The following is a 25,108-nucleotide window of genomic DNA, read 5'->3' on the forward strand; positions in this document are numbered from 1 at the left end:
AACATGGCTTCTCTTATGTTCTTCTGTGACACAGAGTGTTGGACTGGAGGGGCCATTGGCCTGATCCAACATGGCTTCTCTGATGTTCTTATGTGTGACACAGAGTGTTGGACTGGATGGGCCACTGGCCTGATCCAACATGGCTTCTCTTATGTTCTTATGTGACACAGAGTGTTGGACTGGATGGGCCACTGGCCTGATCCAACATGGCTTCTCTTATGTTCTTATGTGACACAGAGTGTGGGACTGGATGGGCCACTGGCCTGATCCAACATGGCTTCTCTTATGTGACACAGAGTGTTGGACTGGATGGGCCACTGGCCTGATCCAACATGGCTTCTCTTATGTTCTTCTGTGACACAGAGTGTTGGACTGGAGGGGCCATTGGCCTGATCCAACATGGCTTCTCTGATGTTCTTATGTGTGACACAGAGTGTTGGACTGGATGGGCCACTGGCCTGATGCAACATGGCTTCTCTTATGTTCTTATGTGACACAGAGTGTTGGACTGGAGGGGCCATTGGCCTGATCCAACATGGCTTCTCTGATGTTCTTATGTGTGACACAGAGTGTTGGACTGGATGGGCCACTGGCCTGATCCAACATGGCTTCTCTTATGTTCTTATGTGACACAGAGTGTTGGACTGGAGGGGCCATTGGCCTGATCCAACATGGCTTCTCTTATGTTCTTATGTCTGGGGCAGTGATGCTCTGTATTCTTGGTGCTTGAGGGGGGGCACAGTGGGAGGGCTTCTAGTGTCCTGGCCCCACTGGTGGACCTTTTGATGGCACCTGGGTTTTTGGCCACTGTGTGACAGAGTGTTGGACTGGATGGGCCATTGGCCTGATCCAGCATGGCTTCTCTTAAGGTGAGACGGTGTCTCTGGGGCCGGGTATCACCAAAAGGTGTCGGCTTGCTGATCGTAAAGACCTACGGGGCTCGTAAGGGAAAGGCGGTCCCGCAGGTGTGCTAGCCCCTTGCCGTATAAGACTTTAAGCGTAAGCACCAGCACCTTTAAACATAAGTACCAGCGCTCAATAGGTAGCCAGTGCAGTTCACACAGCACAGGACGGATCTGTGTCCATGCAGGCGACGACGTCAGCGTCTGTGAAGCAGTGTTCTGCACCAGCTGAAGTTTCTGGAGCAGGGTCAAGGGCAGCCCCATGCAGAGAAAGTTACAGTAACCTAGCCTGGAAGGGACCGTTGCATGGGTCAACTGTGGTCAGGTCACTGGAGGGCGGGGGGGGGGGAGGTGAGATATGGAACCAGCTGTCGAACCTGCTTCAGATGGAAAAAGGCAGATCTGGCAGTGGTGGTAACCAAGGCCTCCAGGATCAGAGAGGCATCCAGGAGAATCCGCAAGTGCTCACCCCTGACCTAGGCACCATCCAGTAACCTGTGTGGCAGCTGTTAGCCACGGCTCTAAATAAGAATTGGATGAGGGAAAGCAATTTAGGTAACCCTGCTGGCTCTGTAGAGCCTCCATGCTCTGAGGCGCTGTATCTTACAACTCGAGATGCCGTAGACAAGAGGGGAGGGCTCTGTGTGGGTTTCCTGGAGGCATTTAGCCAGAAATGGGTTGTCAGAGAAGAGACGGGGTGGAGGGGGTGCCTTTATGCCTCTTCCAGTTGTTTTCTAAGAACCTCAACCCCTCAAAATGGGGATGCTGAAGTCAAATTCGATGCCACCATTGCGAGCACACACATTCTGTCTCTCTGAGGTATGGCTCCACCACAGGGTGCAGGAGCTGTGTGTCTCCGAGTAGACCTTAGTATTGCCCACTTTCAGACTTCCTCCTTTCTCCTCCGCAGTCTACTCGGTCACGTTGGGTGTTAATCTCATTGCTTGCCTGGCCTGGTGGATCGGCGGTGGTTCAGGTGTGAATTTTGGCTTGGCCATCCTTTGGCTCGTCCTTTTCAGCCCCTGCAGTTATGTCTGCTGGTTTCGGCCCATCTACAAAGCTTTCCGGTAAGTGCTATTATTCTCTCTCTCCTTTCAGAAATCTACCCAGTTTGTCCTTCTTTCTGGCTGTGAAGAGAACTTTACTAAGCCTGGCGTTGGGGGTTTATCAGGCCCCAAACAAAAAGTTTGAAAAGGCAACAGGCCCCATTGTTGTGCTGAGGAGAATGTATTAGGGGCGGTGTAGAAGAAGACATCAGATTTATGCCCCGCCCTTCTCTCTGAATCAGAGTCTCAGAGCCGCTTAGGATCTTCTGCTGTCTGTCTATTCTTGAGGATAGCTTCAGGCGGGTGGTTGTGATAGCTTGCTGCAGAAGAGCAAGGTTCGAATCCAGCAGCCCCTTAGAGACTAACAAGGTTACGGGGATCTGAGCTGAGGCCATATATATCACAGTCAGAAGGTGGGATGAGTGTTGCCAAGATTAGAATTAGGGTGTGAAGGTGCAGTGCAGTTTTGTATCTGGCAAAAGGGGCTTTGAAGAAGAAAACTGCAGATGTATACCCTGCCCTTCTCTCTGAATCAGAGTCTCAGAGCGGCCTACAATCTCCTTTCCCTTCCTCCCCCACCACAGACACCCTGTGAGGTGGGTGAGGCTGAGAGAGCTCTCCCAGAAGCTGCCCTGTCAAGGACAGAGTCTCAGAGCGGCCTACAATCTCCTTTCCATTCCTCCCCCACAACAGACACCCTGTGAAGTGGGTGGGGCTGAGTGAGCTTTCCCAGAGGCTGCCCTTTCAAGGACAGACTCTCAGAGCGGCCTACAATCTCCTATATCTTCTCTCCCCACAACAGACACCCTGTGAGGTGGGTGGGGCTGAGACAGTTCTCCCAGAAGCTGCCCTTTCAAGGACAGACGCTCAGAGCGGTCTACAATCTCCTATATTTCCTCCCCCAACAACAGACACCCTGTGAGGCGGGTGGGGCTGAGAGAGCTCTTATAGCAGCTGTGCTTTCAAGGACAGCTCCTGCGAGAGCTCTGTGGCTGAGCCAAGGCCATTTCAGCAGCTGCAAATGGAGAAGTGGGGAATCAAACCCGGTTCTCTCAGATAAGAGTCCGCACATTTCACCACTACACCAAACAGGCTCGGCCCTACCCCACGTGCCTGAGTCGATTTAAATTCCCTGCCTACCATCTTCTTCTCACTTTGACCCAGAGAGAACTCCAGTTTTCTGGGTTACGCCTCTGAGGATGCCAAGTCACAGTCGCTGGCGAAACGTCAGGTCTCCCAATCCCAAGACCACGGCCACACAGCCGGCAGAATCTACAACAGCTGAGAGTGTTGGAGAGTTGCGGAATCTATCCTTTGCCCATAAGGTCAGGAAGAAATCTTCCTTTCTGGTACACTTGCGACCTGCTGTTTGGTCCCCACCAAAACCTGGCCGGGGTTTTCCCCTGTGAGGTGGCTTTCCTTTCCGGCGTCGTTCTACCCATTTTAAAAAAGAAAATTCTTTTCAGACCCCAGAGGTCTTCTGACGTGGCATCAGAGAGCTCTTTCCCCTGATAATCTCTTTCCAAAGCCAGATTACTGCCGGCTCATCCCTTTAGCCCAAGAAGCGTGCGAGCGGATGACGACAAGCCAGCCGCTGAGACACAGAGGAAAAATCTCGTCTCCTTCGCACTCGGAACAGCTCAGCACAGTGATGCCAAAGAACATTATGATATTGGATTTATATCCCACCCCTCACTCTGAATCTCACAGTTGTCACCGTTGTCTCACAATTGTCACAGTCTTCTCTACCCCCCCCCCTCCCACAACAGGCACCCTGTGAGGCGGGTGGGGCTGAGAGAACTCTCACAGAAGCTGCCCTTTTCAAGGACAGAGTTCCAGAGCGGCCTACAATCTCCTTTCCCTTCCTCCCCCACAACAGACACCTTGTGAGGCGGGTGGGGCTGGGAGAGCTCTCACAGCAGCTGCCCTTTTCAAGGACAGAGTCCCAGAGCAGCCTACAATCTTCTTTCCCTTCCTCCCCCACAACAGACACCTTGTGAGGTGGGTGGGGCTGAGAGAGCTCTCACAGCAGCTGCCCTTTCCAGGACAGAGTCCCAGAGCAGCCCACAATCTCTTTTCCCTTCCTCTTCCATAACAGACACCCTGTGAGGCAGATGGGGCTGGGAGAGCTCTCACAGCAGCTGCCCTTTCAAGGACAACCTCTGCCAGAGCTATGGCTGACTCAGAGTCCGCGCACTTAACCACTACACCAAACCGGCGCTCTCAAAGAGGAGAGCCAAGATCCTGAGTTGGTAGACAACTGAAGAACGCTGCTCCGCCTCAGTTCTTTCAATTAAAATTGCTTCCTTAAAAGGGTTTGTAGCAGGGGTGGCCAAACTGGCTTTTTCATGCATATTGTGTGGCTCTCGAAGCCTCCATTGCCCCATCGGCTGGCTTGGAGAAGGCATTTCTCTCAAATCACTTCTCCAAGCCAAGCCAGCATTTCAAGTTAAAGTTGCTTTCTTTTCACCTCTCCCTCCCTTTCTGTTTGCCTGCCTTCCACCTTCCCTCCCTCCTGTTTTATGACCCTCAAACATCTGACATTTTTTTCTACGTGGCTTTTAACATTAAGCAAGTTTGGCCACACCTCGTTTGTAGGATGTGAAGTCAACCATCCCGTTTCCAGGTGTGATTCCTGCGTCGAGGAGGCAAGCTTAGAGCAGGGACTCTCACAGAGGTGCGGTACGCAGGTGATCCGCACATTCCCTGGTCCTTGTGGCTCAGTGGTATAACACCTGCCTGAAGTGTTTCAGGTTCAGTCCCTGATATCTCCAGTCAAAGGGTCCCAAGAATTGGGGTCGTTTTGCCCCTCAATCAGCTTTAGCCAGTGGTGGAATTCTAGCAGAAGCTGCTTTGCATATTAGGCCACACACCCCTGATGTAGCCAGTCCTCCAAGGGCTTACAAAAAAGAGCCTTGTATGCTCCAGGAGGATTGTCTACATCAGGTGTGTGTGGCCTAATATGCAAAGGAGCTCCTGCTAGAATTCCACCCCTGGTCGCCGCTATGGTCTTGGCTGCTGCTCTGAATGTCAGAGTTGAGGCTCACCAGATTTTCACGATCACTGGCTGTCCTCTGTGTGACTCCATTGATTTGTCTTATTGGGACCTACTTATCCGTGGCCATTCTGGTGTAGTGAGTAGGAGCGGTGGACTCTAATCTGCAGAAACGAGTTTGATTCCCCATCTCTTTCCATGTCCAGCCAGCTGGGTGATCTTGGACCAGTCACAGTTCTCTCAGCTGTTCTCGCAAGAGCAGCTCTTGAAAGAGCTCTCTCAGCCCCGCCTACCTCACAGGTTGACTGCTGTGGGGAGAGGAAGGGAAAGGAGATTGTAGGCCACTCTGTGATTCTGTCCTTGAAAGTGCAGCTTCTGGGAGAGCTCTCTCAGCCCCACCTGCCTCACAGGGTGTCTGTTGTGGGGAGAGGAAGGGAAAGGAGATTGTAGGCCGCTCTGAGACTCTGTCCTTGAAAGGGCAGCTTCTGAGAGAACTCTCTCAGCCCCACCTGCCTTACAGGGCGTCTGTTGTGGGGGAGGAAGGGAAAGGAGATTGTAGGCTGCTCTGAGACTCTGTCCTTGAAAGGGCAGCTTCTGAGAGAACTCTCTCAGCCCCACCTGCCTCACAGGGTGTCCGTTGTGGGGGAGGAAGGGAATGGAGATTGTAGGCCACTCTGAGACTCTGTCCTAGAAAGGGCAGAGTCTGAGAGAGCTCTCTCAGCCCCACCCGCCTCACAGGGAGTCTGTTGTGGGGGAGAAAAGGAAAGGAGATTGTAGGCCGCTCTGAGACTCTGTCCTTGAAAGGGCAGCTTCTGGGAGAGCTCTCACATCCCCACTCACCTCACAGGGTGTCTGTTGTGGGGGAGGAAGGGAAAGGAGATTGTAGGCCGCTCTGAGCCTCTGTCCTTGAAAGGGCAGCTTCTGGGAGAGCTCTCTCAGCCCCACCCACTTCACAGGTTGTCTGTTGTGGGGGAGGAAGGGAAAGGAGGTTGTAGGCCGCTCTGAGCCTCTGTCCTTGAAAGGGCAGCTTCTGGGAGAGCTCTCTCAGCCCCACCCGCCTCACAGGGTGTCTGTTGTGGGGGAGGAAGGGAAAGGAGGTTGTAGGCCGCTCTGAGCCTCTGTCCTTGAAAGGGCAGCTTCTGGGAGAGCTCTCTCAGCCCTACCCACTTCACAGGTTGTCTGTTGTGGGGGAGGAAGGGAAAGGAGATCGTAGGCCGCTCTGAGTGAAGGCCAGTGTATAAATCCAACTCTTCTTCTTATCCCTCCCTTACCCAGTGAGAATGGGATAGCAGTTCAACACAGGGAATGTGGTGTGAGATAACGGGGCTTAGGTAGGACACGGTCCCCGAATTCTGCTTTCTCTCCCCCGTTAGTCACGACGATCGCAAAGGTTGCCTGCTGGAGGCCAAGGGTGAGATGGTGGGGCGACTCAGTAGGCTTCCAGAACTCCAAGGTGACCCAGTGAGCTTCCAGGCAGAGACTTAAACTCAGGTCTCACCCCCCGGGTTGATGCGTCAACCGCTGTGCCACACCGGTTAAATCCATCTCTCTCCTCTTCCTTCCTTCTTCCCAGGTCAGACAGCTCTTTCAACTTCATGGTCTTCTTCTTCATCTTTGGAGCGCAATTCGTCTTGGCAGTCATCCAAGCGATTGGGATACCTGGGTGGGGAGCATGGTAAGTGGGGGAACTTCCGCTCCCATCTCTTATTACTTTGGCTTTGTGTAAGTTAGATGAGTTTATACGGTTGTTTTTTAAATGGAATAGAGCATTTCTCCTCAAAGCAGAGCGTTCTTAGTGGCGGCACCAAAACTTTGGATCTGTCTTCCCTGGCATCAGATGAAGTCCTCCTTGTGGCTTCAGGAGATCCTTGTGGACGGTTTTCAGTCCTTGGTTCTCACTTCTCATAGAGTTGGAACGGACCTCCAGGGTCATCTAGTCCAACCCCCTGCACAATGTGGGAAACTCACAAATACCTCCCCCTAAATTCACAAGATCCTCATTGCTGTCAGATGGGCATCCAGCCTCTGTTTAAAAACCTCCAAGGAAGGAGAGCCCACCACCTCCTGAAGAGTCATAGAATCCTAGAGTTGGAAGGGACCTCCAGGGTCATCTAGCCCAACCCCCTGCACAATGCGGGAAACTCACAAATACCTCCCCCTGAATTCACAAGATCCTCATTGCTGTCAGATGGGCATCTAGTCTCTGTTTAAAAACCTCCAAGGAAGGAGAGCCCACCACCTCCTGAAGAGTCATAGAATCCTAGAGTTGGAAGGGACCTCCAGGGTCATCTAGCCCAACCCCCTGCACAATGCAGGAAACTCACAAACACTTCCCCCTAAATTCACAGGATCTTCATTGTTGTCAGATGGCCATCTAGCCTTTGTTTGAAAGCTTCCAAGGAAGGAGAGCCCACCACCTCCCGAGGAAGCCTGTTCCACTGAGGAACTGCTCTAAAGTTCTGAATTCTGTGGATGTTTAGATGGCTTTCAGAGAGACGTTGAACTTCTGTCTTCGACCGTAATAAATATTGACTGAATCAGCCGCATCGTAGGTTATGTTTCAGAAGATGTATTCATGGATTTTAAATGTGTTTATCTATTCAGACGGCAGTTGTTGTCTTTTCTGTTGAGATTGGAAGTTCGATTATAACCTTTCTTCTCGCCCTCAGGTTGAAAAGCGAAGCTTGTAAAATACTTTTTTTCATTTTTAAATTATGAGTGCTTTCTTGGGAGTGTGGGGGGCATAACATAAACTGCTTTCAATATGTGTGTGCGTCCATGAAGGAAAGGTTTGTTTTTTAGCTGAAAAATTTCAAGAAACACAAAATGATTAAATGGGCAATAAATGTAAATAAAGAAATACAGATGGATACATGGGAATATTTATGGAAGAACTCTATGAAACTTTCAGCATGTCAGAGTATTAAAGAGAACTGTTTTAAAATGATGTATAGATGGTATATGACTCCTAAAAATTGGCAAAGATGAATAACAAGATGCCAGACAGATGTTGGAAATGTGAAAAACATGAAGGTTCTTTCTACCATATGTGTGGACTTGTGAAAGAACGAAAAAGTATTGGCAGATGATCCAACAAGAAATGTCTAGGATCTTGGGATATGAATTCAAGAAAGTTGCAGAGACTTTTCTGTTGGGATTACAAATGGAAAAATTTCCAAAGGAAGATAGAACTATAATTTGGTACTTGCTTTCAGCTGCTAGGACACTATATGCGCAGTTGTGGAAGCAAGAAAAAATACCAGAAAAATGGGATTGGATTGTAAAAGTTGGACAAATTAACAAGAACTTTCAACATGTCAGAGTATTAAAGAGACTATGATTTAGAAGATTTTAAAAGGGAGTGGAAAAAATTTAGAAGTTAAGTAGAAGACGAGTGGAAAGTAGAAGGAAATTGGACAATTTTTGATAATGATTAAACTTTAGAAGAAAGAATATTAATTTTAGTTCTTAGGAATTCAGGGTACCTTTTAATGTTAGTATTTTGAGTAAATAACACTGGTGGGAGTCAAGTAACGGGGGGGAGGGGTGATTAGAAAGAAGCATATGGGATAGATGAAAAGAAGTTATTAACGGAAAATTGTTACCATACGTTATCAATAAAATTGTTTAAAACAAGAAACACAAAATTTGCACCCAGGACTGTAACATCAGAGGGTAAGCTGGGCCAGGCTGCAGTAGAAGCAGGGGTGTCGAATTTATTTGTTATGAGGGGCGGATCTGACATAAATGTGACCTCGCTGGGGCGGGCCGTGTGTATCGTAAAATGTAATGCCACATAGTGGAGATATAAACTTCATAAAGGACACAGACAATCGCAGTTAAAGATTTAGTATCTCTCCCATGTGATCGAGGGAACTGGGCAAAGGAAGCTCTGGCTCTTTCCCCTCCCAGCCCAGAGGATGAGGAGGGGGTGGAGCCTCAGCCAGTAGAAGGAAAAGAGGCTTGACTCGGCAGGCTCAAACTAATCTGTGCAGGAGCTCCCCCCACTTGAATGCCAGTAGCTCGCAAAGTAGAATTTTTGCTCACAAGACTCCGCAGCTTAGAGGGAGCCTTGCTTGCAGGGAGAGGATTCTGCAGAGCTGCCGGCAGCTACTCCTCCCCTTGGCCGAAGGTGGAGGGAGGGACTGGAGGGAGGAGGCAGACTGCCTGTTGTGGGCCCGATTCTCCTGGTGCCGCCGCTTTCACTTGCAAGGCGTGCTCAGTTTAAATTGATTTTGTTGTCGTTAAGCATTTGGCGGCGTCGGACTCTCGGCGATTCTACGGGCCAGCTCTCCCCGCATTTCCGATCCTGTACTGTTTCTTCGAGTTGTTCCACGCTCAGGCTGGTGTTGACTTTTGTGGTGTCTGGCCGCTGTGTTCCTTGGCGGCCTGGTTTCCTTTTTTGCCGCTAAACCAGGAGTGTCAAGCATGCAGTCGGGGGGGGGGCCAAACCAGGCCCCCGGAGGGCTCCTATCAGGCCCCTGAGCAACTGGCTGTCATCTGCTACTTTCTCCCTATATCTTGCTTCCTTCTGCATCACAGTTTGCTTTGCAAGGCTTGCACAGGAGCTACAGGGCAAAACCCCTGTTTTCTCTATTGGCTGAGGCTCCTCCTTTGGGATTGGCTGAGGCTCCTCCTTTGGGGAAGAGGGGTAGGCAGAGCTTGTTTTTTCCAGGCTCTCTCAATCACACATTAGAGTTACTGAGCCAAGCCTCTCTTCCTTCTGTTGGCTGAGGCTCCCCCCCCCCAGTCCCCTGGGGGAAGGAAGGAAAGAGCCACAGCTTCCTTTTCCCAGTTCCCAGTTTAAGACCAGCAAGTGCTAACGTTTTAAGCATATTTTAAGTTTTTTGAAAAATATATATTTAATTGTGTTTGTTTGTGTCCTCTATAAAGTCTGTCTCTCTGCTACCTAACCTTAAATAGCTGCACACATGGTCCAGCCAGACATGGCCCAGCCCAACAAGGTCTCGTTTATATCAGATCCAGCCCTCCTAACAAATGAGTTTGACACCCCAGCGCTAAACCATCCAAGCATAATTGCTTTTTCTAATAAGCTCTTCCAGTGACAACGGCCGAAATAAGTCACTTGCAGTTTTGTAATTTTTGCTCCCTCCCCCCCCCCCCCCCCCCCGATGTCTAGTTTTATGCGTTCCAGTTAGAGATGTAAAATCTCCAGAAATTTTGAAGTTCGGGGAAAAAACCAGGTTTTTTTCCGGAAAAAGCCGGAAATTTCCGGAAACTTTGAAAAAAAAAGTGCTACATTAGCGCTTCTTTCTTTTCCACACTGAAAGTCGTTCTGTTCCTTTAGGAACGTAAAGTATGACTATGGACAATTTTACTTGGCATGAAATCATCCCCACTAGCATATTAAAAAATATAGTGTGTCCAAACAATTATGACAAACAGTTACTTTTTAAGTAATGTTTATTTGTAATTGTAACAAATGGAGCAACAGTCTCCTAACCGCTTACTAGTTTATGTGGAACAGACAAAAAGACTTCCTCAAAACCATTTTTAAAAATCCAGAAGTGACAATTATTCATATTTCCTCTCCACAGTATTAAATAAAAATGAAAACCTCATTCTCCTAAGAAGAACTAAAGGGGGGAGGAGCGTGAGGAAGGGAGTGTAGGACTAAGTTTCAGATGGGGGCAAGACCCCAGACTTGCTTGTCCTCAGTGCACAGAAATTAGAATAATCTAACACCGGACATATTTTTTAGAAAAGGTTTGGAAACGATTTGAACACCTTGTCTTAAAATATTTTATCGTGTTAAAATAAAATGTCCCATAATCAGTTTTTTCTTTTTTCAATTTTTCAGGGGGAAAAAACAGACATAAGGAAAAAAACGGGGGGGAGGGCGGAGATTTCCCCCCGAATTTTTCTGTGTTTTTTTTTCCCCCAGACCATCACATCTATAATGATTAAAGGGCTGGAACACTTTCCCTATGAAGAAAGGTTGAAACGCTTGGGACTCTTTAGCTTGAAGAAACGTCGACTGTGGGGTGACATGATAGAGGTTTACAAGATAATGCATGGATGGAGAATGTAGAGAAAGAAGTACTTTTCTCCCTTTCTCACAATACAAGAACTCGTGGGCATTCGATGAAATTGCTGAGCAGACAGGTTAAAACGGATAAAAGGAAGTACTTCTTCACCCAAAGGGTGATTAACATGTGGAATTCACTGCCACAGGAGATGGCGGCGGCCACAAGCATAGCCACCTTCAAGAGGGGTTTAGATAAAAATATGGAGCAGAGGTCCATTAGTGGCTATTAGCCACTGTGTGTGTGTGTGTATAATTTTTTTGGGGCCACTGTGTGACACAGAGTGTTGGACTGGATGGGCCTTTGGCCTGATCTAACATGGCTTCTCTTACGTTCATCTCCAATTCCAATACTTCAGGGGTGGCCAACGGTAGCTCTCCAGATGTTTTTTTGCCTACAACTCCCATCAGCCCCAGCCAGCATGGCCAATGGCTGGGGCTGATAGGAGTTGTAGGCAAAAAACATCCAGAGAGCTACCATTGGCCACCCCTGCAAAACTTGATTGCCACCTTTGCTCTCCAAGGGTGCCTTCTCCAGCACCATAGCTCAGATGAGTCAGTTTTCCTCCTGTCTCACTTCTTCATGGTCTGACTTTTCGCAGCTATAGGTTGCTATGGGGAACACAATAGCACAGACTAATCTGCGTCCGGTTGCTAGGCTGATGTCCTTGCTTTTCCCTATATGGTTCGTACTCGTCTTGGCCGTGCGACCCAATGTGATTCGATGCTTTATAAACTAATTCAGTTTTAATTTAATTCGTGTTTGCCCCAGCACCTCCTCCCCTCAGTTCCTGCCTACTGCCCTGGTTCCAGGTGAAGAAACATGTATTTCCTGTATCGCAGCTTGTGTGTTTTTGATTTGCTTAAAGTTTCTAGCTCCTTTGATCAGGGAAGGTTTGTTGGCAATATGTGGGCACTTTAAGAGAAGAAGACTGCAGATTTATACCCCGCCGTTCTCTCTGAATCAGAGTCTCAGAGTGGCTTACAATCTCCTTTCCCTTCTCCCCCACAACAGACACCCCGTGAGGTGGGTGGGGCTGAGAGAGCTCTCCCAGAAGCTGCCTTTTCAAGGACAGAGTCTCAGAGCAGCCTACAATCTCCTTTCCCTTCCTCCCCCACAACAGACACAACGGTGGACCTGAGGGAGGTGGAGAGGAAAAAAACCGGATTGATGAGGGTGAAAACAGACTCTGAACCATCTGACCCCTGCCCAAATGAAGAAGATGACATTGGACTTGTATCACACCCTCCACTCTGAATCTCAGAGTGGCTCACAATCTCCTTTACCTTCTTCCCCCTCAACAAACTCCCTGTGAGGGAAGTGGGGCTATGAGAGCTCTCACAGAAGCTGCCCTTTCAAAGACAGCGGTCTCACAGCGGTCTCCAATCTCCTTTCCCTTCCCTGTGAGGTGGGTGGGGCTGAGAGAAGCTGCCCTTTCAAGGACAGAGTCTCAGAGCAGCCTACAATCTCCTTTCCCCTCCTCCCCCACAACAGACACTCTGTGAGGTGGGTGGGGCTGAGAGAGCTCTCCCAGAAGCTGCCCTTTCAAGGACAGAGTCTCAGAGCGGCCTACAATCTCCTTTCCCCTCCTCCCCCACAACAGACACCCTGTGAGGCGGGTGGGGCTGAGAGAGCTCTCACAGCAGCTGCCCTTTCAAGCACAACCTCTGCCAGAGCTGTGGCCGACCCAAGACCATTCCAGCAGGTGCAAGTGGAGGAGTGGGGAATCAAACCCGGTTCTCCCAGATAAGAGTCCGCGCACTTAACCACTACACCAAACTGGCTCTCAAGGTGTGACCGGACTCGGATCTATCTCTTCTACTGCGGCCCAGCACGCCTTACCCTCCGAAGCTACAGTCTGGACTGCGTATTTGGCGATACTTGCAATACCTGAGCTGAATGACAAACTCTTCCTTTTTGGATATCTGTCTGTCTTCCCTCTGTCTATAAAGCAGCTTATGTTAAGCCCGCCCCCGGAGAAAGCACTCATAATTTAGAAGTGGATCTGCTCCCTCTAGCGTCACTAAGTAATTTCTCCTGTTTTCTTGCCCTCTCTTCCAGCGGGTGGCTGGCAGCCGTAAACTTTTTCGGCACCAGTGCTGGGGCGGGCGTGGTCATGCTGTTTCCTGCTGTGATGTTTACGCTGTCGGCCCTTGTGATGTTCGTCTGTCTCCTTCGGGTAAGTGTGGGGAGGGCGGAATTTTTTTGAAGGTGATTTTGGGTTTATATCTTGCCCTATACTCTGAATCTCAGAGTCTCAGAGCGGTCACAATCTCCTCTACCTCCCCCCCCCACCACCAACAAACACCCTGTGAGGCAGGTGGGGCTGAGAGAGCTCTTACAGCAGCTGCCCTTTCAAGGACAGAGTCTCAGAGCGGCCTACCATCTCCTTTCCCTTCCTCCCCCACAACAGACACCCTGTGAGGTAGGTGGGGCTGAGAGAGCTCTCCCAGAAGCTGCTGTTTCAAGGACAGAGTCTCAGAGCAGCCTACAATCTCCTTTCCCACCTCACAGGGAAGGGAAAGGAGATTGCAGGCCGCTCTGAGACTCTGTCCTTGAAAGGGCAGCTTCTGAGAGAGCTCTCTCAGCCCCACCCGCCTCACAGGGTATCTGTTATAGGGGAGGAAGGGAAAGGAGATTGTAGGCCGCTCTGAGCCTCTGTCCTTGAAAGGGCAGCTTCTGGGAGAACTCTTACAGCCCCACGCACCTCACAGGGTGTCTGTTGTGGGGGAGGAATGGAAAGGAGATTGTAGTCTGCTCTGAGCCTCTGTTCTTGAAAGGGCAGCTTCTGGGAGAGCTCTCTCAGCTCCACCCGCCTTACAGGTTGTGTGTTGTGGGGGAGGAAAAGAAAGGAGATTGTAGGCCGCTCTGAGACTCTGTCCTTGAAAGGGCAGCTTCTGGGAGAACTCTCACAGCCCCACTTCCCTCACAGGGTGTTTGTTGAGGGGGAAGAAGGTAAAGGAGATTGTGAGCCACTCTGAGATTCAGAGTGGAGGGTGTGATACAAGTCCAATGTCATCTTCTTCATTTGGGCAGGGGTCAGTTGGTTCAGAGTCTGTTTTCAGCCTCATCAATCCGTTTTTTTTTTCCTCCCCGCCTTCCTCAGGTCCACCGGCTTTACCGTGGTGGAGGCGGAAGTTTCCAGAAAGCCCAGGAAGAGTGGCACAGTGGCCTGTGGAGGAACCCGCCGACTCGGGAAGCTCAGTTCAACAACTTTTCGGGGAACAGCCTCCCGGAGTACCCAACTGTCCCCAGCTACCCCGCCCGGAGCCGTTAGCGCCGACCTGCCCCCAGATTCTTTATTATCCAGGGTCATCCCAAAAATATGTCGCTGGTACTTTGGGGGGGAGGGTGTTGAGGTAGAATAATCTATAGTCTCCCGGGGTTTTTTTACCCCCCTTGCTCAGTTGTTTTTTTTAACATTCCCCCTGTCAGCAGTTGCAGAAGATCAGGTTCTTCTACTGTTGTCCTACGTTCTTGGCCTCTTATCTCTGAGAAATAGCCACGAGATGGTGGCTGCCAATATTGGCCTAATTCTGTGGAAAGGGCCTGCAATTTCTATTCACGGCCTGCTCCCCTCCCTGCTTTTGCCAGTGGATGGTCGGGAGAACTTCTAGGGACACTTCTAGGGACATAGTCGTTTTACGTAGATCAGCAGTCCACTGCCACGTTCCTCCGTGGGGAAGAGACTTATCCTTCCTTCCTTCTCCTGATCCACCCCATTGGCGGTTTAGCTCATTCTCTTACACCCCGAAGGTCTTCTGACCTCTTGTACTGGTTCTTAGGAGAGGAGAAACTGTTTACTGACCAGTAATCGACACATACGGCGCAGCTCCCGAAGTGTTCTTGGACTGAACTACATTAGATTGCCTCAGGGAAAGAATTGCACGGGGCGATTCTTTCCCCCGCTGATTAAAAGAAAACGTTCTTCCTGCAAGTTGAAAGCTATCCCCTCAGGGAGATGAGTTCCAGGTTCTCCTGAGATGCTGGTTTTCCCATGTGTGAGGGTTCTCGTTTCACAAGGGAGCATTTCAGACTTGAGACTTGATGCGGGCGGGTGGGTGGGGAGAAGCAAGCAACGCGGTCTGGAACCTTCGTGGCTGTGCCATTTGTAGAGATTGCCGTCGTTCGGGCGATCTGCTTTTCGAGCTGCCCGCTCCAAGCACTACTTTTCCTTTTCTCGGCATCCTAATTTTGGAGCTGCTTTTGCTTTGAAACTTAACTTTTGCTTGCTAAAACGGGAACCCTGAACAGTCTCTGCCTTGCATGTACCTGGGCAAAGAAGCCCCGGTCCGATCTGTTTCCTTTCTCTTTCTATCATGCCCAAAGCGATGTTGTAAAACAAAACCAGCGATAGCTTTGGGAGGGTCTGTTCGGCAGTTCCAGAGATGGGTTTCTGACATTGCTTGTTGGCATGTCCCAGGCGGGCTTCTCCAGTTCTTTGATCCTCCAGTGTAGACTGGGGTGAGGGGGCTAGATGAGGTCTGGAAGTTTTTATTTTTGCCTCTCCCTCCCTGGGGAACTGTTGGTATCCCAGGTCCCAGTTTTTCCTTGACCTATAGCAGGTTCTAGCACCCACCCCAACAGGTGAGGTGCTGTGAGGCTGGAAGCCCTTAGCTCTTGGCATTCAAATGCCTTACAGGAAACCTGGCGCGGTGATCTTTGATCAGCGTTCTTTGCACAGGGTGTCTTCCAAAGAAGACAGAATCCACTTCCGCCAGCTGCTGGTATAGTGGCTCCAGAAGTCCGCCCTGGGTTTGGTTTCCTGACCCCGAATTGTCTTCGCCGAGGGACGAACGGTGCAACTCCGACTTCAGGCATTTACGAAACAGTCGTATTCTAAGGGATGACTCCCCCTTGCTGTGTTTCGAGTGCAGCGTGGGTCGGTTCTTCTTCAAACGCGTGGGCGCTTGCCTTTTCAGAGTCACGACCAGCCCCCTACGCTTGCCTCCCAGTGTGGCCATTCCCACGAGACAAGAGTTCGAATCTCTTCTTTTCTGGGGTCAGCGCTGAGAAATTTTTGTGCGGTCGAGGGGCGACGAACTGGAGAAAACTGCAAATGTGAAAACTGGCTTCCTTATCCCTTTGGGGCAGGAGAAATGGGAGGAAGGAGAAATGAGTGCCTGTCGGGGACGGTTGTGATGTGTGCCTTACCAGAGGTGAATCTCTTGCAGCTTTCCATCATCTCGCTTGGTTTATACTGGAAGCGTTTCCCTATTCCTTCAACCCTCTCCCCCGCCCAAGATATACGTAACAGGGAAGGGAATAGTCCCTGTCTCAAGTAGGTTTTGTACACTTCGCAGGACGGTATCTGTTCACGCTAGAAGCCAAAATCTCTTTGAGCGCCTTGTTTTGAAAAATAGGGGTTTTTTTCCTGGGGCGCCTCTCTTCTCTCATGCCCCAAAGTCAGTTTGTTTACGAGACTCCCAAGAGCTCTTAAAACATTCCAAATGCAGCGTTGGGTTTCACGGAGTCCTTAATTTTGTTTTTTTGGGTGGGGTGTGTGCAATTCAGTCTCCCCCCCCCCTCCCGTCCCTAGGGGGTGCTGCCATTTTGAAGTCTGAAGGCAGCTGGGCGGCCCCGTTCTCTAGAACTGCTTTCCTGCTGTCGCTTTGCCTTAAGAGGTGTCGTTTCGATGCCCTCAGGTTGCCGAGAGATCCCTCATTGGAAGCGGGGATGTCCCTTTAGTCGTTGCTTTCCGCTGTACGGAACCGATTGTGGCTAGCGGTCAGACGTGGCAGCCAGGACAATTTTCCGAACGAGGAAAGGTCGGGATTCTGACCATTTCCTGCCCAATGCCTTCTCCATGTCCTCTGCTAAGCCACGACACACATCCCCCCCCCACCCCCAGATACCAAACCGAGCTCCTTCCTTGTCCCTCTCTCGGTGACGTCTCGCTCTCTTGTCCTTCCCGCGGTGATGACTTTGGAAGTGCCCGCTTCTGGGAAGGGGAGAGAAGGCCGTTGCTCTTGGAGTAGACCCCGAGAAGTGGGCCTGTCACCTTTAGAGAGAACTGGATTTGCCCCCTTGGCTCACCTCGTTGCTCCCTCTAATCAGCCAATACTTTGCTGTATTTTGGTGGATGTGGGATATCCAGCCTTTTTGGGAGAACTACATCCCTCAAGACCACCACCGGTTGCTATCTTTAATGTTTTGTCAATATTTTGAAGGAGGTGCCCCTTGGCTCAGCCAATACTTTGCCGTGTTTTGGTAGATGCGAGAAACCCAGCCATTTGGGGGGGGGGCTACATCTCTCAGGCCACCCGTTGCAATTTTTAATATTTGTCATGTTTTGGAGGAGGTGGGACATCCATTTGTGTTTACAAAAAGCAAATTTGCCTGATTTTTTTTGGGGGGGAGGGGTTCTCTTCCGTTCTCTTCTGCACATCTCTAGTCAAGGCAAGCGAGCAGAATGAGAAAACGGTTTGCCAAAAGTGCTTTGGTGGGATTCTTTGGAGGCGTTTCTTCAACTCGGCTTTGAAGCTGTGTGAATTCTTGCGACTTTGTGCTCTTCTCCCCTCCCCCCCCCCCTTGGAAATCCTTATTCACGACTGTAACGCCTACCCCACCCCCACATCCCATCGTGCTCTGCTTCTCCCACCGTTGGACCAATCGCTTCCATTTTAAGAAGTTGCCTACTGGAATCACTGCCTTGACCGTTGTCTTCATAGAGTGACGATTCTTCAAACCACGTCTCATGTTTACATTTGGATGCAAAGGCACCGATTACTAAATCTTGGGAGGAATTAACGCAACTTTGAGCCATGTGCATGTGTGTTTTTTAAAAAATATCTCGATGGTGTTCTGGAATTTATTTTTCTTCCGCATTGTGGTGTGATCTATTAATGCTCCCCCTTGCCCTCTTTGAAAATAAATCTAAGTTTGCCTATGGAAAGATTGCTTCTACCCACGTTCCTGTGTTTTTATGTTAATAGGTTCGGCAAGAGTCCAAAGTAGGAGTGGCTAGACTTTCTGTAACAGCCGCGTAAGGATGAACGTCAGACGTTTGAGAGCCGCAAGGCATGAACTTCAGATGTTTGAGAGCAGGCAGGAAGGAAGGCAAATAGATGGAGGGGAGGGAGGGAGAGGTGGAAAGAAAGCAACTTTAAATGCGTTCTCGAAGCTGGCCGACAAGGCAGTGGGGACTTCAAGAGCCGCACAATATGTGTGGAAGAAGAATTGCAAATTTATCCCCCGCCCTTCTCTGAATCAGAGACAGAGCGGCTTACAGTCTCCTTTCCTTTCCTCCACCACATCCTGTGAGGTGGGTGGGGCTGAGAGCTCTCTCAGAAGCTGCCCTTTCAAGGACAGAGTCTCAGAGGAGCCTACAATCTCCTTTCCCTTCCTCCTCCACAACAGACACCCTGTGAGGTGGGTGGGACTGAGAGGGCTCTCACAGCAGTTGCCCTTTCAAAGACAGAGTCTCAGAGTGGCCTACAATCTCTTTACCTCCCCCCCCCCCCCGACAACAGACCCTGTGGGGCAGGTGGGGCTGAGAGGGCTCTCCCAGAAGCTGCCCTTTCAAGGACAGAGGCTCAGAGTGGCCTACAATCTCCTTTCCCTTCCTCCCCCACAACAGACACCCTGTGAGGTGGGAGGGGCTGAGAGAGCTCTCCCAGAAGCTGCCCTTTCAAGGACAGTCTCAGAGTGGCCTACAATCTCCTTTCTCTTCCTCCCCCACAACAGACACCCTGTGAAGTGGGAGGGGCTGAGAGGGCTCTCCCAGAAGCTGCCCTTTCAAGGACAGAGGCTCAGAGCGGCCTACAATCTCCTTTCCCTTCCTCCCGCACAACAGACACCCTGTGAGGTGGGAGGGGCTGAGAGGGCTCTCCCAGAAGCTGCCCTTTCAAGGACAGGCTCAGAGCGGCCTACAATCTCCTTTCCCTTCCTCCCCCACAACAGAAATCCTGTGAGGTGGGAGGGGCTGAGAGAGCTCCCCCAGAAGCTGCCCTTTCAAGGACAGAGTCTCTGAGTGGCCTACAATCTCCTTTCCCTTCCTCCCCCACAACAGACACCCTGTGAGGCGGATGGGCTGAGAGACAACTCTGTGAAAGCTCTGGCTGACCCAAGGCCATTCCAGCAGCTGCAAGTGGAGGAGCAGGGAATCAAACCCGGTTCTCCCAGATAAGAGTCCATGCATTTAACCACTACACCAAACTGGGTCTCCCGAGCCACAGTTTGGCCACCCCAGTCCAAAGTATTGCATCTTACATGATTTTGTAAACCTTACAAAAAATCTGGAAGGTAGGCTATTAGTGAAAGAACTGAACCTGAATTAAAACATTAACATTTGCTGATGACACTAAATTGTTCAGGGTGGTGAGAACCAAAGAGGATTGTGAGGAACTCCAAAGGGATCTGTTGAGGCTGGGTGAGTGGGCGTCAACGTGGCAGATGAGGTTCAATGTGGCCAAGTGCAAAGTGATGCGCATTGGGGCCAAGAATCCCAGCTACAAATACAAGTTGATGGGGTGTGAACTGGCAGACTGACCAAGAGAGAGATCTTGGGGTCGTGGTAGATAATTCACTGAAAATGTCGAGGACAGTGTGCGATTGCAGTAAAATTATTAGGAATGCTGGGAATTATTAGGAATTATTAGGAAGGGAACTGAAAACAAATCAGCCAGTATCATAATGCCCCTGCATAAATCGATGGTGCGGTCTCATTTGGAATACTGTGTGCAGTTCTGGTCACCGCACCTCACCTCAAAAAGGATATTAGCATTGGAAAAAGTGCAGAAAAGGGCAACTAGAATGATTAAAGGTTTGGAACACTTTCCCTATGAATAAAGGTTAAAACGCTTAGGGCTTTTTAGCTTGGAGAAACGTCGAGTGCGGGGTGACATGATAGAGGTTTACAAGATTATGCATGGTATGGAGAAGGTAGATAAAGAAGTACTTTTCTCCCTTTCTCACAATACAAGAACTCGTGGGCATTTAATGAAATTGCTGAGCAGTCGGGTTAGAACGGATAAAAGGTAGTACTTCTTCACCCAAAGGGTGATTAACATGTGGAATTCACTGCCACAGGAGGTGGTAGCAGCTATAAGCATAGCCAGCTTAAAGAGGGGGTTAGATAAAAATATGGAGCAGAGGTCCATCAGTGGCTATTAGCCACAGTGTGTATATATGTGTGTGTGTATAAAAATTTTGGCCACTGTGTGACACAGAGTATTGGACTGGATGGGCCATTGGCCTGATCCAACATGGCTTCTCTTATGTTCTTAACATTCTCATTTCCTTCACTGGTATCCCTTTTTCTTCAGGGCTCTTTTCTGTTTTCTCTGTGGGTTGATTTGATACTACATGGCCTCTCTCTCTGTTATTTGAATGGCAGATTTTTATGCCAGATGTCAAACAATGTAATATAGAACTGGCCAGTAGAGGGAGCCAACAAAACAGTAAGGAAGCCCAAAGCAACAGGAACACACAAGGAAAGCGAGAATGCAGAAAAGCCTTTGGGAAGAAAGTGTTCCCTGGATCCCTCACAGGGACTGAATGCAGCTGAATCCCAGAGCCAGGAGGCAACATCAGGGAAAGACCTCGGCATCTCTGCCCTGTTGACCCTCCAGAGGAACTGGCTGGCCACTGTGTAAGACAGGAGGCTGGACTAGAGGGACCCTCCCTGGTCTGCCCCAGCAGGGCTTTTGCATTCTTAAGTGTCCAACTAGGATTTGGCTTAAATCTTCACTTGTGTCCTGGAACCTGTGTGGGTGACGTGACGTTGGGCTAGTCCCACATTCTGAGCCTAACCTACCTCATGGGGTTGCTGTGAGAATAAAATGGAGAAGAGGAGAATGAGGGACAGTGGCTCAGTGGTAGAGCATCTGCTTGGTAAGCAGAAGGTCCCAGGTTCAATCCCCAGCATCTCCCAACTAGAAAGGGTCCAGGCAAGTAGGTGTGAAAAACCTCAGCTTGAGACCCTGGAGAGCCACTACCAGTCTGAGTAGAAAAGACTGACTTTGAGGGACCCAGGGGGGTCTGATTCAGTAGAAGGCAGCTTCATAGGTTCCTATGTTCAATGATATCAACCAATTTTCATCCCCGTTGGGATGAAAGATGGGATACAGAGTTAATAAATAATAGGAAAGCTGTGTGTGCGTGCAGAGATTCAGATTCTTCATGAAATTCGCTGTGTGACTTTGGGCCTTTTGCTCTCCCTCAGTCTTGCCTACCATGCAGGGATGTTGTAAAGATACACTGGCGGAAGGGGGGGATAACCACATGTGTTGTTCTTTGCTTCTCAGAGGAAGAGGGAAGTAAAAAAAGTACTTGACAGACCGCCTGTACCTGTGGAATATCCTGGCCAGACTGCTGTTGTGCCGTTCTCCTGGTATTGCCTTTGAACCCTGTTCAGAAGTTTCACTTCACCCCAAATGTGGGCTTGCTGGCATTGCCCAAAGCTCAAAGCCTGCTTCATTCCCTGTTTGATTCTGGACACTGTTAAGGGCAGGGTTTCTCTAGCTAGAACCGAATAGGGGCATGCCCACCTTCTCAAGGTACCAGCCTCCCTTGCCCTTTGGCATCAGCTAATAGAAGATTGGATTTATACCTTGCCCTTCACTACCCGAAGGAGTCTCAGAGCGGCCTACAATCTCCTTTCCCTTCCTCCCCCACAGCAGACACCTTGTGAGGCGTGTGGGGCTGAGACAGCTCTCTCAGAAGCTGCCCTTTCAAGGACAGAGTCTCAGAGCAGCCTACAATCTCCTTTCCCTTTCTCCCCCACAACAAGACACCCTGTGAGGTGGGAGGGCTGAGAGAGTTCTCCCAGAAGCTGCCCTTTCAAGGACAGAGTCTCAGAGCGGCCTACAATCTCCTTTCCCTTCCTCCCCCACAACAGACACCCTGTGAGATGGGTGGGCTGAGAGAGCTCTCCCAGAAGCTGCCCTTTCAAGGACAGAGTCTCAGAGCGGCCTACAATCTCCTTTCCCTTCCTCCCTCACGACAGACAACCCTGTGAGGCAGGTGGGGCTCTCCAAGAACTGTTCTTGAGCAGAGCAGCTCAAAAGAGTTATGGCCAATGTCCACTCGAAGCTGCAAAGACTTGTGAATAAAAATTCTGCTTTGTGAGCTACTGGTATTGAAGTTGTGAGTTACTGCAGAAATTATTGTGCTCTGAGGCCATTTTTCCTGGGCTAAGGCAAAAATGTGTGAGCTGGAGGTTAAAAATCTGTTAGCTCACACTAACTCAGGGAACAAAACAGGAGTCGTGTTGCACCTTTAAGACCAACAGTTTTATTCAGAACATAAGCTTTTGTGTGCTCCAAGCACACTTTATCAGACGAATCCGGTACAGTGAGCATAGGTGATATGCAGTGGTTCAGAATGCAAAATGGTACAAATTTAAGATCCAATACTAAAATTATCTGCCTACCAGAAGAATGTGATCTCCAAGTGGCAGAGGTCAGTTCCCCTGAAGAAAACAGCTGCTTTAGAAAGTGAACTGTACAGCATTATAACATGCTGGAGTCTTCTCCCTGCCCCAGACTTCACCCCCAAAATCTCCAAAAATTTCCCAGTCAAGAGCTGGGTCAGGGGTGTCGAAGTCGTTTGATATAAGGGCCAGATCTGACATAAATGAGACCTTTTTGGGCCGGGCCATGTCAGGCCGGGCCATTTGTGTACCTATTTAAGATTAGGTAGCAGAGATAGAAACTTTATAAAGAACACAGACAAACATATATATATATTTAAAAACTTAAAACATGCTTTAAAACGTTAGCACTTATTGGTCCTAAAGATGCTTTCGTTGTATTTCTCCCGTGGGATCCAGGGAACTGGGCAAAGGAAGTTCTGGCTCTTTCCTTCCTTCCCCAGGGGACTGGGGGGGAGGGGGGGAGCCTCAGCCAATAGAAAGGAGGGAGCCTTGGCTCAGTGACTCTGCTGTGCAATTGAGCAAGCCTTGCAAAGCAAGCTGTTACGCAGAAGGAAGCAAGATATAGCGAAAAGAAAGCACGTAACAGCCAGTTGCTTGGGGGCCTGATTCAGCCCCCAAACTGCATATTTCACACCGCTGCCTTAGACTCCAGGCCCAAATGTTCCATAATAGGATATTTGATTTTTTATCTTTAAATGTTATGCTTTTTTGGGGGGGGGAGGGGAATTCCCTGGTTGTTTTTCCCAAGCCAGCCAATGGGGTGGTGAGGGCTTTGAGAGCCACACAATATGTGTGCCAGAGCCACAGTTTGGCCACGCCTGCCTTAGGGTATAATGGAAAATTGATCCATGGGTATCTGGGGCTCTGCAGAGAGGGGGCTGTTTTTTGAGGTAGAGGCACCGAATTTGCAGCATAGCAGCCAGCGCCTCTACCCAAAATACCCTCCAAGTTTCAAAAAGATTGGGCCAGTAAGTCCAATTCCATGAGCCCCCAAAGGAGATGTCCCTGTCCATTATCTCCAGTGGAGGGAAGGCATTTAAAAAGCGTAGTTCCTTTCAATGTGATGAACAGAACTCACTTTGGAGTTCAAGTAAGCTTGTCACAACCTTGCTCCAGGCTCCACCCCCCAGTCTCCTGGCTCCACCCCCAATGTTTCCTGGCTCCACCCCCAAAGTCCCCAGATATTTCTTGAATTGGACTTGGCAACTCTAATAGGTAACGATTAGCACAGCCAGAGTGAGGACAAAGCGGGAGGGGATTACTATGAATTGGGGAAGGGTCTCTACCCGCTGGATTTTATTCTAAAGCAGAGCCAGAGAAGACCTTAAGGGAGAAGCAATGGAACGGGCACGAAACAGTTAACGCGGCCGCCGTACGTGAGACTCGCGACTGTCGCAAAACTCACCCAGCCCGCTTTCCCGCCTCGCTCCTCCCCCTCCCAGCTGCCGGACTCTCTAGCGCGCTTTACGTCATCTCTTCCGCCTCTTTCCAAAGAGGTAGAAAAAAAGAAAGCCGAGTGGAAAGCTACGCCATCTTCACTTCCGATCCCCGTGCGATTCATATGCACTTGGAAACTTGGGTTGCCAGATCCGGGCTGGGAAATTCCAGGAGACTTCGGGGGTGGATCCAGGAGAGGGCGAGGTTTGGGAAGGGGCAGGGCGTCAGCATGGTGCAACGCCCTAGAGTCCACCCTTAAAAGCAGCCATTTTCTCCTGGGGAGCTGATCTCTGACAGCTAGAGATCAGCTGTACTAGCGGCTGATCTCTCCAGGCCCCGCCTGGAGGCTGGCAACCCCCTGGTCCAATGCTTTTGAAACGTGGGGGGTATTTTGAGGAGAGGCACCGGATGCTATGCTGAAAATTTGGTGCCTCTAGCTCATGAAACAGACCCTCCCCCCCAGTACCCCCAAATACCCACAGATCAATTCTCCATTATACCCTGATAGAGTGCCCAGGACACATTTTCCTCCACCACCCCTGCTTTCTTATGACTCTGAAGTGGGGGGGGGGAGGGACTCCAAACCAGGGGATCCCCTGGCTGCCCCCACCTGGGGATTGAATAAACACACAACCACAAATGGTTATAGTGACCAACAATTACTAAGACTATATAACAATATAATAATGTGATACACTGGTGAGAAGGAATTCCTTTTCTCCCTTTCTCACAATACAAGAACTTGTGGGCATTCAATGAAATTGCTGAGCAGTCAGGTTAAAATGGATAAAAGGAAGTATTTCTTCCCCCAAAGGGTGATTAACATGTGGAACTCACTGCCACATGAGGTGATGGTGGCTACAAGCATAGCCAGCTTTAAGAGGGGATTGGATAAAAATATGGAGCAGAGGTCCATCAGTGGCTATTAGCCATAGTATGTATATATGTGTGTGTGTATGTTTCTATATGTATGTATGTATATATATATGTGTGTGTGTGTACACACACATATATTTGCCACTGTGTGACACAGAGTGTTGGACAGGATGGGCCATTGGCCTGATCCAACATGGCTTCTCTTATGTTCTTACACAAATACATAGAGACATGGACAAAACTCTCAGAGAGCGCATTCATGGAAGATAGCAGAGCAGGGAGCCGACTTGTAGCTCCTGTTTCGACAAATCTTCAAGCAACAGAAAGCTCTGCTCCATTCTCCTTCAAATCGAATAATCCACGAACCACAAATCGTACAGCTTCACAGTTAATCAGTATCAGCAACCTCTTCCATAGAACACTAAAGT

General features: G+C 49.6%; 1 protein-coding gene across 1 annotated transcript in view; it reads left to right on the forward strand.

The window, feature by feature from the left end:
* SCAMP4 (secretory carrier membrane protein 4) overlaps nt 1–17,885 on the forward strand; it is a 45,860-nt gene extending 27,975 nt beyond the window's left edge. The window contains exons 5-8 of the mRNA XM_060232769.1: nt 1,813–1,969; nt 6,517–6,618; nt 13,052–13,169; nt 14,097–17,885. Coding sequence (XP_060088752.1) covers nt 1,813–1,969; nt 6,517–6,618; nt 13,052–13,169; nt 14,097–14,267 — 548 coding nt within the window. The 3' untranslated portion in view covers nt 14,268–17,885. The remainder of the gene's footprint in view (nt 1–1,812; nt 1,970–6,516; nt 6,619–13,051; nt 13,170–14,096) is intronic.
* The last annotated feature ends 7,223 nt before the right edge of the window (nt 17,886–25,108 follow it).

This window comes from Heteronotia binoei, chromosome 2, assembly GCF_032191835.1.
Source record: "Heteronotia binoei isolate CCM8104 ecotype False Entrance Well chromosome 2, APGP_CSIRO_Hbin_v1, whole genome shotgun sequence".
In the NCBI taxonomy this organism is placed as follows: domain Eukaryota; kingdom Metazoa; phylum Chordata; class Lepidosauria; order Squamata; family Gekkonidae; genus Heteronotia; species Heteronotia binoei.